At 39.4% G+C, this 15,539-nt stretch overlaps 1 protein-coding gene across 2 annotated transcripts in view; it reads right to left on the bottom strand.

Moving 5' to 3' along the window:
- The window catches only part of USP22 (ubiquitin specific peptidase 22), a 92,422-nt gene that overhangs the window by 8,577 nt on the left and 68,306 nt on the right, over nt 1-15,539 (bottom strand). For both annotated transcript variants that reach the window (XM_056503835.1, XM_056503834.1), the window contains 3 exons: nt 9,792-9,939; nt 3,783-3,888; nt 1,832-1,990 (listed from right to left, as the gene is read on the bottom strand). In XM_056503835.1, the coding sequence (XP_056359810.1) occupies nt 1,832-1,990; nt 3,783-3,888; nt 9,792-9,939 (413 nt within the window). The remainder of the gene's footprint in view (nt 1-1,831; nt 1,991-3,782; nt 3,889-9,791; nt 9,940-15,539) is intronic.

The raw sequence follows: 15,539 nt of genomic DNA, 5'->3' as shown, positions 1-15,539 counted from the left end.
TAGTTCATCTCCTACAGCAGAGCAGCTCATTTTCATACAGAAAGCAAAGAAAAATTTTTTTTTTCAAACCCAAAAACATTGATATGGAAGACACTCTTCTGCAACACACTATTCTACCTTGTAGCCCTCCAGGGCTGGGATCAAAGCTCTGAGATGGAAAGGTCTGTAAACACAAAGTTCTTTTCAAAATACAGATACCCTTCTAAAAAACCTTTGTTGACAACTAGAAAAATCTCTTTCAAACTTTTCAGACAGAACTGCTCAAAGGAGTCATGGGGAGAGACCATTAGGGAACAGGGAAGTGCTAACAGAAAATGGACTACCTCAATGTCCTCAGTACAAACTAAAGCAAAATCCCTCTTTTCCAGAAACTCAGCACAGAAAGGCCAGGATCATGGACTTTCCTTTCTCAGTCCTTTCCTCCAAATTTCCATTTCCACAGGGCAAATCAACCATTTCTCCAGAGGCTGTCTTGTAACTAGGATTTCTGAGATTACATATTTTGAAATATAGTTAAAAATTTTCATTAATGCATATGAAGAATGTGAGGGCAACAAGGTGTCAGTTTGTCCCTCACCCTCATTCTGACTATGACCAAAGCAACTTCCAGCACTAAACAGCATCACAGCTTCCTGATTAATTAACAAGATTTCCTTTACAGGCTTATGTGCCATCATTTTCTGGTTTGTCTTTTTTTTTTTTTTTTTTTTCCTATTTTCCATTAAGTTTCTAAAAAGGCTCGTAAACTTACCATGATAGTTATTTGGAATGCCTTTGTACTTCTATTTTTGTATTACATTCCTGCTCAATCCTTCCTTCTTCAGGTAAGCTTCAGCTGCATGGCCATACTGACATGAAGTTACACAGCTTTTTTCTTGCTAACTTTTGGATAAAAACATAGACCAAATCCTCTTTATCCATTAGAGTGCAACTTCCTTCCAAAATCCATACTTTCTGGTAGTATCTTGAACCTGGATGTTTTTCCTTTCCTATAATCAACTGTGATTCTACTAATCTTTATGTTGAAGAAAATCAACAGAATTCAATTGGTTTTGCCTCTTGATGTCTTCCTGCATCAGCAATTTTTCATTTGTACTACTTCCCTCATTTCCTTAAAACTATTGATCTTAATGGTGTCAAGCAGATTAGAAATCAGATGTTAGAGACTATGAATTTTTATTTCAGGAGGATTAGCTTTGCCCCAGGCTCCAGGTGACCTCTTCCTCAGGAAAGTATCTGCATTTGCCACAAGAGAATGACTTTCAGATCTGCTGAAAGATCGAAGTGAGCTGTACACAAAGCCATAACCTTCTCCCGAGGTATCTGTTTCCAAGTTGCCTAAGTGTCAGCCTCAGAATTACCTTTTCTTTTTGAAAGCTCCATTCCTTTAATCCTTAATGGCATCCTTGCAACTAAGTTGGCAGTAGCTGACTCTCAGTTGTGCTTAGAGCAAAATCTGATTCCTACTTGGTGTTAGAATTTAGATAAATATTAAATGCAATGTAAACTCTTTTCATGTGCCTCCTCAGCCACCAGAACCATGAACACGGAAACAGACATTAGTGATTTTTATCATGTAAAACCACATTTTCTGGCAGTAGCCAATGCAAAATTTGTTTCATTCTTACAACATGTGGCAAAAGGCTTTGAGTGCTTATTGCTGCTCTGAGCCTTCTGACACTCAAAAAACAAAAATACGTGTAAAAATGCTGTTTGGTGACAGAGCTGTGACAAAGCATCACTTAATCCAAATGCTCAGAGCTACCTGGAGAACAAGATGAAGCCAAACTGCCTTTCTCCAAGCCCAAGCTGTGCTTGTGGCAGGCCATACCTTCTCAAGCAGTCTGTGAGGGTGGTGGTGCCCGACACGTGGCTTTCCCCATTGACGACGCTGCCATCGCTGCCCGGACTCAGCGGCCAGAACGGGGTGGAAGAGCCTGGCAGGTCCAAACTGATGTCCCAGAACGGGTCTATCGTCGTGGAAACGCCACTGTGGGGAAGAGAAGGGTTCCATACACCTTTAAAGGAAGCAGTTTCTCTCTTGCTTTGGGGTGTACTTCATTTTAAGGACTTTGGGATCTCCATCACCCCTAGAGGGCACTCAGAGATGACAGAAAATAGAGCTGCTCCAGAGTGGTTTCCCACAACTGATCCTTTCCCTGCATATTTTAAGGCTGTATGTTTGGGGAAATGTGTGTGATGTATTAAATGCAAAATAAAAGTATTTAAGACATTCTTCCACTCATTGGAGCCCTGATACTCAAAGCAGAGCTGCTCTGAGACAGAGGCACTACTGACCAGTATAAACCAGTTAATTGGTGACAACAACTATGTGCCACACTAGTTTAGAAGCTGGCCTTGCATGCTCAAGACAGGGAAGATGGTGCTAAAGGCTACCCCAAAACAGAGAAGGCTTTTAAAATACTTTTGCTGTCCAGCAAGGCACTGAATTCAGCTTTGCAGTTCCTCTCAGCATCTCCTACAGCCTTCGGGATTTGAGAGGCCGAAGAACAACTGCACCAAGCAGTAACTTGTGTTCTCCATCAGAGCTCTCTAAAGACAGCTGAAGACAAGCCAAGAGCCAGACTGCAGAAAAAGCTGCTCAAAATTTTAACTGCTATTGACTCAAATCTTTTCTTCCAGCATCCACATTTTTAAGAGAACTTCAGGGGTCAAAGCTCCTTGTTACGTTTATTTTTTGAGTTCTCTCTTCCCTTAAAACTAGTGTCTTTCACTCTGCAAACTAATTAAGCTTTCAATATTCTACCTTTTCCCCCTGTTTCATTTATGCAAAAGTAGTAAATTTTTAAAAGAAAACTTCTGTCAAAGCTTCATCAATGTTAATACTGTGTCATAACAAATCAAGCTTTGCATTATCACATAAGGATTCTGTGGCTCTATCAGGCAAGAACAAAATTTCCTATGTTTTCCTTACAGTAAATCGTTTGCAAATCCCTCCAGGAAACTGAGAATAAAAGCAGATTCAAACAAGCCCAGCCCATGTGCAGGATAGCAAGAATGCAAGGCAGAACAAAAAATAAGAACTCTGACTTTTGCACTATGGCAACACCAAACATCTCCAGAGAAGTCAACTTGGTCCAGTACAGAATAGCATAATAAATATGTTTTTCCAAACTCTTGTAAAGGCTTTTTTTCTGGTTCCTGAGATTACATTAGGCATCAGCCTCTTTGAAACCTTTCCTGATGATACATGAAGCTCCTGACTGAAGGAAAATATGGTTTTGCATCAGAATTTTCTTCAGATGTAGTTGCAATAACGTATTTTGAAATTCAAAGAGATCTTTGAAGTATTTTCCTTATAATATTGGAAAACAACAACCTTTTCCACACTAATAAAAGGTTTGTGTGCATAAGCCTGTGATACTTTCCAGGCAGCTTTTTAGATATGTCTTGATATGTGACAGGTAACTGGTAACTGATTGCATTTAGCTGACAGAATTACAGAATTCCAGGATGGTTTGGTTGGAAGAGATCTTAAACATCAACACACTCCAGCCCTTCCTGTGGGCAGGGACACCTTCCACTAGGCCAGGCTGCTCAGAGCTCCATCCAGCCTGGCACTGAACGCTCCCAGGGAAGGCGCAGCCACAGCTTCTCTGGGAAATCTGTGCTGGTGCCTCACGGTGCTGCACTTACACAGTTCTTGTCCTTCTGGAGTTTTGCTGGTATTTATTGCTATTCAAGAGAGGAAAGATTCAGTGCACAGCACTGGAGGGGATGCAGATTCAAATCAGAGCCCAGGAGCAGGAAAAGTGACTTACTGGCAGACTTGACAGGTAACATCTGACTGCAGTCCGCCTGTGAAGATTTGGTCTATGATGCAGTTACAGTGGTTGGGGTTGTTGGCCTTCTTCCCATTATCATCACCTGCAGGAATGCAAACACAGGCTCAGAAGTCAAAAATCCTCTGAGGGAACAGTGGTTTGTCTTGGACCGTGTCTCCAGTAACTCTTTCTAACTCACACTGTGAATTCACAAAGACAACACAGAACCCTGCAAAAGTTGTGCACTGAAGAAAACATGGAAACAAGCTCAACTCCTTGAAAAATAGAGAAGATAACCAAAAGGTGACTAAATGTAGAGGTGAAGCTTTAAGCCACAGCAGCACTTACCCTGAGTAAGGGTTTGGCTATCTCCCTTTACAGGGAGTTTTGCACTGCCTGGCATAAAGATCAGCTCCTAAGACAAAGGAGTTGCCAAGGTGGCTCATGAAAATCATATTTAAACTTCCCAGAGAGAAGAAATGTCAGCAAATGCTACTTTTTACTTCTATCCCAGTCAACTTCTGCAAGTAGAGTGAGGGGAGAGGGTTTGTAAAGAGTCACCCACCCGCAGCCCACTGCCTCCATCCTGGCCTCTCAATATCACTGTGCACCTTCCAGGCAGGATTTCATCACTGGGAAAATGAAAAATGTCTTTATGTGAAGTGAGGAGGTAATGCTGTGTCCTCCTCCAGCCTCTCCAGAGGCACAGCAATCCTCTGAGCTCCCCAGGGGCACAGTGAACACATTCCCATCTTTTAGGCATCACTGCAGGTCCCAGTAAAGTGTCATTTTTAGGATTTGAGTGCTGAGATTAGGCCAATTCAGTTTCTCACAGTAACCAGAGTATTAAATAACCAAACACTTCCACAGTTCTCAGCTTCAAAGCCTTCTCCCTCCATTCCCCACAGGTGAAGTAGGAATGATACCCTTTTCCTTGGACTTCCAGACTGTCCACTCCTTATTTTCCTTGGGTAGGACAAATGCAAACTGGGCCTGCTTTGCAATCAGAGAAGCCAACTACTCTACACAACATCAGATAATTATTTTTTAAAATACATCTCAAGATGTTTTCCCATCTCCTTCAACAGCACTGCTGCAACAGACCTGAGTTTGGACAGGTTTCCCAGCATATTTAACTTGCTGGGAAGTATTTGATTTCTGAAACTGAAATACTAAGATTGAAATACTCCTCAAATCTCAATTATTTCTCAAAAACAATTATTTTCTACTCAAGAATGTCCAAAAAAACCATCTGAAAAACACTAAAAGTTTCTAAAAGTAGGGCAATAGACCATTTTCATGTGTCTAAGGTGCTCTAGCTGGAGTTTTCCTGTAGTAGGAACTGATAGAATTATATTTTTTTTCCAGTGAAGCTTTAGAATTATGCTGAAAAGTATTATATAATAATCTGGCAAAGGTTCCACAGGATACTAAGGGTAGAAAAGCAGTAATAGGTGATACCTACTAAGCTGCAATGGGCCACTTGAGTTAATTAGATTCCAAATGCCTCAGGAAAGTTCTCCCTCAGCTGCCAGATTTAGGCTTTAGAAACTTTTGTCTGAATTGCCAAGAAAAGCACATTGTTTCCTTAAAAAGACTTCTGAAGAAAATGCTCTAAAATTAGATTTCAAGAGGTTCAAGCTGGGGGTTATCACAGTTGGTCTGAGGCATTTCTTGATGGGAATTTCAGCTAAATCTTACTGAACTTAAGAGCTTTTAAAGGGCTCAATTATGCTAAGCTAATGAAGAGAGCATGAAGGATAGAGACTGTACAAGGCATCCTTCACCTACAGAAAAAGCTTCACTTGTATTCACAAGAATTAAAGAAAAAAAATCAAAATAGAATTAACTGGGTTTTAGTTAAAACTCCACTTTTCCTTTTTAAAGAACACACATGCAACTACCATATCCTTGTAATCTCATTTCAAACATTGTCTCTGCTTTGTTTTGAGGGGGCAGAAGGAGAAAAGCAATGCTGAGAGCTTTTCCCTGGACTACAGGTACCATCCCAGCTGGACACCTTCAGCAGACAGTCATTTCCTCCCACAGAGAGAACTGAGCTCTCCCTTTTCAATTACACAAGTCAATTAGGATCAGCAATGAGAGGGTCTCAAATGAATATCCTGCAAGCTTGTTCCCAGCAAAACAGAAGGGTATTACCCACTCAACATTATTTCCCATGACATTTGGTTGGAGAGGAGGGAAAAAAGAGTAAGATTACCACCTACACACACTTGTCAATATGGAACAGATGCTGAGGGGAGGTATATTATGCAGCTGAGAACTAGAAGCTGCTAGATTGTTGTGCTCAAGTTAAGGTTCCCTTCAACATTTCTGTCTCCCAAATGAGATTTTAATTTTAGACATTTTTTGGGGTTTAAATCTGGTCCAGGGAAAACAGCACAAGACTAAAGCAAACCTTAAAACATAACAATGTACACATTAATGTTATTATGAGAATGGCTGAAAATTGAGTTTAGGAGTTTGGACTCAAATTAAATTCAACTCTCAAAAAATCCCACACAGGTTAGTACTGTGTCTGTGCAATAATTAACCATGTTAATCTGTGCTCAAATTAGGCATTTAATATACCACTAAAGGTAAATAATACACAGCAACTGTAAAAACAGCTACAGACAACTTTTTAATATTGCTTTTAATATAAAAATACAAGTTTTACCTCAATCTTCCATTCTGTATTTTAAATGAGAAAAGGGAAGTCAAGAATTGTCAGATTTTAAAAGGGGTGTTTATCAAAACAAGGCATTAATGCTAATATTTCTGCTTTGCTTTGGTCCCTGGTGCTCTGAACAAGTGCCTGTTATTTCTGACAAAGCAGTGTACACACCAATCTATATGGATCAGAGCAGATGACATGTTTCACAAGCTCTATCAATTCCTAAGAATATCATATAGAATTCACAGAGCAGGGCAGTGTTTTCCTCCCAGATCTCAGTACACCATTCCTTTTCTGGTTTCAGATTTATTTTGCAGCACCCCTTGCTAAAGGTGAATGCAAAATGCTTCAAGAAATCCAAATAAATGAGGAATGATCAGCTTTAAAGTACTACTCTCCCTATTTTTAGACTGAATAAGGTTTGGGATAAAAACACAGGATTACTTCTATTTTTTTATGTTGCTTTTTGAACCTTTGTGTACCAGTATCCATCTCTGCCACTTGAGTGCTGTTGCTCCTGCAAAAAATACAGAAACCCCCACAGCCAGTGATGCCAATGGGCAGAATTGTAATTTTTGACTTGCAGTCTTGATTCTTTTAAGAGATCCTTTTAAGTGATTCTGGTCTAAGTTTCCCTGAGCTTGAAGATGTCTGAGACAAAGGTGGGAAACTAAAAAGTGTCTGCATGATTGGAACCTCACTGGTGTGGAAGTTTGCAGAATTAGAACCCTGAATTTATCTCAGAGCACTGGGGATAAAGATGCATCTGTCATGTTGACTAAAAGGTGATTTAATGCTTGACAGCCTGGGCAGAAGTACAGATTTATTTACACTACTTTTCCCACTAAAATACTACTTTCTAGTTAGATCACTTGCCTCCAGCTGTTGAAAAAGTTATGCACAGGTAAGATAGAGTCGACCCCTTTTATTCAGAAATATTTTCTATTACTCCAGCAGCACAGAGAAGCCACAGAATATGCCCTGCCCAGATGCCATAGCTCAACCCAACAGTGCCAGCACATCTGTCACCCCTCAGACATGGAGATCTGACAGGTATCCTGGGCTTCAAAACTCCACAGATGCCTCTAAAACAAAGCATAGATTCAACCAGCACATAAAACACCAAACAAACCAAACCAAAATTACCTGGGCCAGCCCACCCATATAATTACCTCAGGGCTGTTATAGGATTACAAAATTTGCCTTTACATGGACATCAAAATCATTTTTCTTAATTTAGGCAGTGACAGATCAACAACAAATACTCCCAGGTTTTTCTTCACTTGATTAAGACACTTCTTAGACAGCTGAGTACATGGAATGAAAAAGGGATAAATGACCAATGACAGCCAAATAAACATCACTGGATATTTACACATAAGGAACACTTTCATTTACTTTGGTGCCTGAAGCCTTGGTGATCATGAATAATGTCCAAAAACTAGAGCAAAATTGCCCCCATTACTTTATTTTATTTCACTGGGTGTTAATTGTAAAATTTCATTACTATTGACTGGAAGCTTTAAAAGCTTTCTTCGTTCATTAAAATAAATATTTAATATTGGCAGGGGAGGTATTATTTGCTTATTGTAGCTGTAGGACATATTCTCACTATTAGTAATAATATTTTTACATCTGCACACTTCACATGCAAGTGCGTCTGTGTGGATACACAAGTGGGAAAAATTTCTCATTATACTGAAAACTAGTTCATTCCAAATGTGGTTTTGCATGACTATACTTGAAATTCTGGTTTATATTAACATGTTTGGTTCCCACACAACTGTTCAACCACTTGTTTTAAATTACCTTGATGTGGTATAGATTATTTACTATGATTTAATAAAAGCCTCTCTGTTTCTTCAGAAACAGAAGTTTGAAAATCAGGGTGCAGAGATGTCAAGGAAGATAATATGTCACAGAGATTCTTCATTTAAAGTCAAACCACATCTTTTTCTAAAGCCTTTGCAGATCCTTTATCAGTTTGAGAAGAGCAAAGGGACCTTTATTGTTGCAAGTTTGTATCTTTACAATTCCAAGACACAAATACTACTTCATTAATTAATGAGGATGTGTAAAAGAAATATCAGCACTATTCTATATCAGAAATGATGAAGAAAGCTTCAAGATTTGTTAGACCTATGGTTCAGAAATTTAAAAGGAACAAAGAAGCGCTTCTGTTTGCAGCTGAATTTACTCAGTATTAAGAAGTGAGAAGTCAATATTTGGGTAGATTTTGTTCCTTACTGGACTTCCACAGCAGTTTAATTTGGATTATTGAAATCCAGTGAGTGGTTGTCAAATGACAGATATTAATAACTACAGAGGAAGTGCTCTGTATACTCCTGTCCTTAGCAATACTTTTTTTGGAGAAGATTCTTTAGGAGGTACCAATTATGGATGTGAACAAGCCCTTGCCATGCAGGGCTACCTCAGAGATAAAAGTAAGATTCACAACAGTTCAGAAAAGCAGCAGCAGCCTTCCCTTTGATAGTCCTCTGATAAGCGAAAAAACTAAACCCTAAGTGCTTTTCCTAAGAGCATTTGAGCAAGGTTGAGTGCTAAAATCTTCTTTTAGATAACCAAGAAGTTTTTGTTTGTTCTGTTAGTATCAACACTACTACTTTTCCCTTGGAGGAAGAGTAAAAATTTCGCTGCTGCAGTAAGTGAATCAAGCTAGAGCAAACACTGGCGGATTGGGAAATTTTCAGTTCATCTTGACTTTAGCTAACAAACAGAAACTAGATAATTTCATATAATACAAAATCAAGACTTAGATACTTCATATAAAAAAGCATGGCACTAAATATTTTTATTGTATTGTACAATTACATATTGTTCTATATAGACTAATAAAGCAAGATACCATAGCCACCACCCATTACTCTCTTATTCACATTTCTGTAAGCAATTTGACATCAGAAATACAGTAAAATCATATTTAAGCAGAATAATAGTATTAAGACATAACCTCTCTCCTGTTATTTTCATCAGTCCCATGACACACTGAGTAAGAGTTCTAACTACTTCAAGTATAAATAGAATTAAAATGGCAATTTAAAAGAAAAGACAATGACTCACAACCAATAAGAGAACATTATGATGGTGATTCAAACCAATGTATAGGTTTGTCTGCTTCTAACTCTTGGTACTTTTTCACAGTGGGAATGGTCTATTTATTTATAAATATTTTAAGTCTAGTGAACATTTTTAAAGAAATTTGCTAAGAGTGCTGTCTGTGCTGGCACTAGGCTTGGTTTAAGAAGAGATGGTTCTACCTCCTTTTGATGCAATAATCCTTGTTGATTGGAGCTCAGGACAAGCCTTACCTTTGCAGTGTCTGTGTAGCACATCTAATGCAGCAATGAGGAACTCGTGTGCATCTTGTTGCTCGTACCCTGCTAAATGCCGTGCGTGAGTCCATACCAGGTGCAATAACCTATATGGAATGTGAGGAGATCGGTGCCCAGAGTAAAACTGCTCAAAGCAAACAGAAGGACATGACTGTTAACAACTTGCACAGCCTCAGTGCATTTCATTGTTAAATACTTAAATGAGCGCAATTAGTCAAATCAATTTAAACTGTTTAATTCTGATGGCCTTGATAATAAAGGAGAGAGACAGCTTTTGTCACAGACTACTGGAGAAGTGATCTCAGAAGTGAGCAGTTCAGTTTTCTCCCCTGAAATTCCATCAATTTGTCATGGATTAGCCTGAAAAATGTGGGGGTGCAGGGAGTGGGGTAGACAGACATAAGCATCACTCACAATTTGCTTACTGATACCATTGGATTTATTAAAATAGCCTAGGGAGGAAAGAAAGGAAAAAAATCCTGCATTTGAAAAGGATCAGCAGTTTCATTCACAAATTATGTGAATGAAATGCCCCCCCACCCCCCACCACCACATCAGAACAAACACTGAAGATGAGGATATTAGATGCCAGCCAATCCCTGACCCACGGCAACTCTGCATCCAAATGCTGTGCACACTCCAATTTTATGGAAATATTTCCAAGCAGGGCAGCAGCTTCATGCCAGTACTGGCCTTTCACTGTAAAAGGCTTTAAAAACAACTTTATTGAGCCAGCTGTTTGCAGATCTGAAGGTCCCCATTCAGTCAGTGATCCCCAAAGCCAGCTGCCATCACTGCTCCAGCAGGGTGTCCCTGCCTGGGAATCTGGTGCTGGACCAGCTCCTGCATCTGCTCCTTCATCTGCTTCAGTCAGAATCTGATGAGCTGGCTCTGGAGTGACTAAAACTGCCCCAGGTGATTTTGCCAGAAGCACATTAGAGAGTGCAGAGATGAATTATTCAGTCAGCACAGCCTGATGTGAAACACTGCTGCTGCTGGGGGGGGGGTGACACAGCTGGGAAGGGAAATCAGCACAGGGCAGGAGGACACTGCTCACAGAAACTTTTTAAAATTAAAAAACAGCCAGGTCCCACTTGAAAAAACCCAAACAAACAAAAAAACAAACAAACAAAAAAAACCCACAAAAAAAAAACCCACAACCCAACCCAACCAAACCCACCCACCCCAAAAAAACATGCCAAAAAACCACCCATGCTGAGGGTCTGTGTTTCCCTGGGTTGGGGTTCAGCCCTTCCTCTATCCCTGCACAGTGATACCAGTTCCAAAAGATAAGCAGGGATGCTTGTGGTGTCCCTGCAGGAGTCAGAAAAGGCCCAGAAGAGTTTATTCACTTGACAGAGTAACATTTTATCTTTAATAAGTGAACATTTTTGAGTTTTTTTGCCTTCCCTCACCTTCAGCAAAGCTATCTGCCAGTAAATGCTACCTGCAATGCCACAATTATGTTTTCCCAAGATCCTATCAAATCCATGGCGGTTTCTTTTCAGTTACTCTTCCCAAATAGAAGACAGTAAGTGACAAATACACAGAATAAAATCAAGATTTAAACCCCCAGCAGTATATAATTCTCATCCTTATTGGAAAAGTGAGCTTCCTTCCCCAGCCCTGAGTTTCTCCCTGCACAGTCTCTGAGCATTTTATGTGAGTCCAAGCACTGTGCTACAAACCTGCCAAGAGAAAACACTGTATTTTAAGGGACAGGTTGGCAAAGCGCAGCACAATCTTCATCTAGTCCCCATATTGGTAGGGTTCTCTACATGATTTTAGTGTATTTCCTCCCAGAAAAATTTCTTCCTCACAAGCTCTGCTCTTCCCAAACAAGAAGCTGCACCTCTGCAGCCAAACACCACAAAATGCTTCTATAAATACAAAGATCAATAGTTAACACTGATGCCAACAAGGATGACACTAAGGGACTGGAGCAGGAGTGTGGTAATTGAAATCTGCTGATGCAGCTGCTGCTCAACATAATTCAGGGAACTGCAGCAATAAAACTTCCCTGTTCTGTCACTCCTTACAATTAGTCCCAGAGCTCTCCGGTCATTTTAACCACCAGCACTCCATGTAATTACTCCACTGCAGACACAAGACCTGCCAGCAGATTTTACAATCTCTGCTGCCTCAGTAGGATGAGAAGGATCTGATGTGAAGCTTTAGCAAATTATTAACTATTATCACCAAAAAAAACCCCTAGAAACCTGCCTGGTAAGAATGTGGGGTGGGGGAAAAGCTTCACTGCTTGAATAAATTTTAAATAAAACAAAGAATCTGAGTACATTCAATAACAATATTTTGACTGGAATGTATAAAACATCCATCCCATCTCTGTCATTTCCTTGCTGCTGGGAAGAGCAGCCTATCAGGGCTGTTCCAATCCACAAAAAAGGAAAAGAGTCCATGTAAAGTCTTATTCCAACCTTTTCACTGAAGTGTGCAAATATAAACAGTGATGTATTTACAAGTCACCTTTAAAACACTTCAATGGCACAACCGTTCCAAACATAATCTAAACTTTTTTTTTTGTTTAAATTTGTTTTAAATTCAGCAGTATCAGTTGTTTATATTGGAGAGAACTAGTATGAGCAATTTCAAAGTGCTGGGTAATACACTTCTTAATTGCTGTTCCAGGAAAAAAAAAGGGAAGGGGGGAGAAAGGAATAAACCAACCAAGATTCAAAGTCTCCATTCTTACACACAGTCCAAGTAAAAGTAATTTTGTTTTTCCACTTAAAAGACTTGCTGTTGCATTCTAGAAAGAATCTAGTGGGGATTTAGAAAACTATAGGCTTTGTAATTTGCATTGTTACCAAAAAATACAGACACCGTTGAGGGTTTAAAAGAAAACAAGACCCCACTGTACTACACATCTGTACTTCTTTCTCCTCCTCCTGCCAAAAACATGCACAGAAGTTTCTCAATTATGTGAACAAACAGATAAATTTGATTTATGCTGCACATGTATCTGCTAAACAGTCTCTGAGCTTCGTGATTATGAGTTTATAGGCAGAAATCCTGTACCAGGTTAAAGCCCAATTTGAGAAGTCAAAAACTCCTCTTGGAAATTGATTGTCATTAAAGACTTTCAATTATCTGGCCATTTACAATGGATGAAAGGAACGGGCAACACATGGAACACATGCAAGAGAACACCTTCTGGAGGTTTCCCAAAAAACAATGGCCCAAAGAATCACAAAATACATTTTTCTTGCATGAACTTTCTATGTTCTACACTTATTTTAGGGAAACGGTTTTACTAAATCAGCACAAACTGTATTTTCCATGACTGAATGCAAGGCTTCTGTCTATATAAAGAACCTTAATTACATTTTCCCCTCCTCTTGTACCTTTGTTTCAACTTATTTTATGCATGTCACTTCAACAGTAGCATGTTCAGATAGCAAAGCTATAAATCATCTCTCCTTTTCCCTCTTGGTTCTCACTTCTCAATTCTTCCCATGCTTGTGCTGTGCACTGTGATAAGCTCATGAGGATGAGTAATGATGGGAAAAAGCAAGGTTTTGTTCCTTCCATCTCTGAGTGAGTGCACTGCATTCTGCTCTACTCCCAGGTATTCTTACTATTCCAGTCACAGATCTTCTAATCCTACCTTCCTGAGTGGTCATTCTGAAAAGGATTGAGATAAACCTCAGAGTGTGAACCATCCTGAAATTCATTTTCATTGGTGAAGCAAAACCACAACACAAACACCAGTAGGTAAAGAGGAGTGCACCAACCCTTTCAGCCAAAAGGCTCAGTGAATGAATTCTGTGTGCTCTATCTGCCCTCCATCCAGCTTCACCACTATCTGTCATTCCCAAACCCTTTTCATTCCTTCTCTTATGCAGTGTAAGTCATGTCATGATTCTATTGAGAAATTGGTTTCATGTAGCACAAATGAGAATGTTAATTGATGCACTGAGATATTTTTAAAACAAACAGAGCTCAATGCTTGGTGTGTCTGCCAGAAAAGCTACCAGAAAAAAAACCACCTCAGTCCTGAGAACCATCTGACAGTCATTACTCACCACCAACCTACTTAAAGGTGGAAGAACTTTGTAGCTTCCTATTTATCACAGAGAAATCACTCAACCTATATAACTACATGATCTTAAACAAACAAGAAATAAAATGAGATGGGTAACTTCTGTTTAAGAGGCAAAAGAGCAAAACTTGCTTATTTATATATAGTAAGTTTTATTTAATGTTCAAAACAGTCTTGCTTTTTCTCCTGGAGAGCTCCCACTCAGGCACTCACCAGATCCCCTGGCATTCCATTTGCCTAAGATCACACCTTCAGAAAAGTAGGATGGAGGGGAGATGAAATCAACCCTTGCCCTGATTGTTTGTCCCTGGGTAAAATGCTTTGGGATAACCACACCAGTTAATCCCAGTGGGAAAGCTATGTAGAAACAAGACAGAACCTGAATCAGAGTTTCCCTGGTAATTCAATTACAAAGGAATTCTTAATCATAGCACTGAGATCTCCTGGTTTGCCTTCCTTCACTCAGACCTCAGCTCTGCAAAGGCAGTGACAGAATCTTCATTACAATCACTGCATAGAGCTGAGACATGAAACATAACCAGTCTGCTCCAAAAAATTCAAGACTTTAATTTTAATTCTTAATGCAGAGAAACTAAAACTCACTGGGAACAGAACTGTACAATGGGTGCTGACAGAGCCATAAGTACAACAAGGTATTTACTGCTTGTGAGTTAAAATACACTGAATTGGTTACAGACCCAACAGTTTTGCTTAGGAGGAATAAGCTCCAGTTTTACTTCAAGGAGGTTGAGTCACTTTCTGTGTCCTCCCACAGCACATGGCTGCAGTATTTAATGTGAAATAAGGACAGGGACTATTGCTGTCTGCAGTCTGGTGTCACAGATATGGCTGTTCCCTCATCCATACACCCTCATGTTGCAGAACATTTAATTAATAGAACTAATGCAAGTGTAGGCATGAATTTTGATTTGAAAATGAAGGTTAAGCTTCTCAAAGTTGTGTGTGAAATTAAACTTGGTTACAATTGAAACTAAAACAAATGCTGCATTTAAGCCCATTTTGGATAACAGCCTGTTCTTTGTTCCTTGCTCACAGCAGAGCAAAAGGCATCCTGAGCCATCAACAGGGCTCCACATACAAAAATGGAAACAAAAATCATTACCTAGAGAGTCTTGATCTTTCCTGCAGCCTCTCAATCTGTAATGTAACACTCATTTCCCCTTTCCCAAGGGATTTTTTAAAAAAATGCATGTGTAAATAGAGTCTGGTGATGTTCATCAGCATGAGACTTTATATCACTATTTGATGAAAGGATATCAAGAATATAACGGTTCCTTGTTTTTAAATAAGCAAATAGGTTTCTGCATTAACAGTGTACTGAAACTGGTATTTCTATTCCATGTCTGATTTTTTTATCTAGGCATTGTGGTATTTCCCCACTTAACTGCACATCTGGTTTCAATAATCCTAAAGCTGCTACCTATTGGTCTGCTTGCCTTTGTTTTTACCTCCTTTCCTGACAGACTCAGGAGCAACTGAAAAATAGAACAAAAATAAGAAATGTAACATATAGCTAATGATTGATAAGCAGCATGAAATGTGGTAAATCCTCAGAAGTCTTGAGTATGAGCAGAATACAACTTTGTACTGGAACAACTAAGGAGGCTTTACCTTCTTCTATGTATGTTTAACTCACCTGC

This window comes from Oenanthe melanoleuca, chromosome 14 (genome assembly GCF_029582105.1).
Source record: "Oenanthe melanoleuca isolate GR-GAL-2019-014 chromosome 14, OMel1.0, whole genome shotgun sequence".
Classification (NCBI taxonomy): domain Eukaryota; kingdom Metazoa; phylum Chordata; class Aves; order Passeriformes; family Muscicapidae; genus Oenanthe; species Oenanthe melanoleuca.
This window is presented reverse-complemented; position numbering and strand designations above follow the sequence as displayed.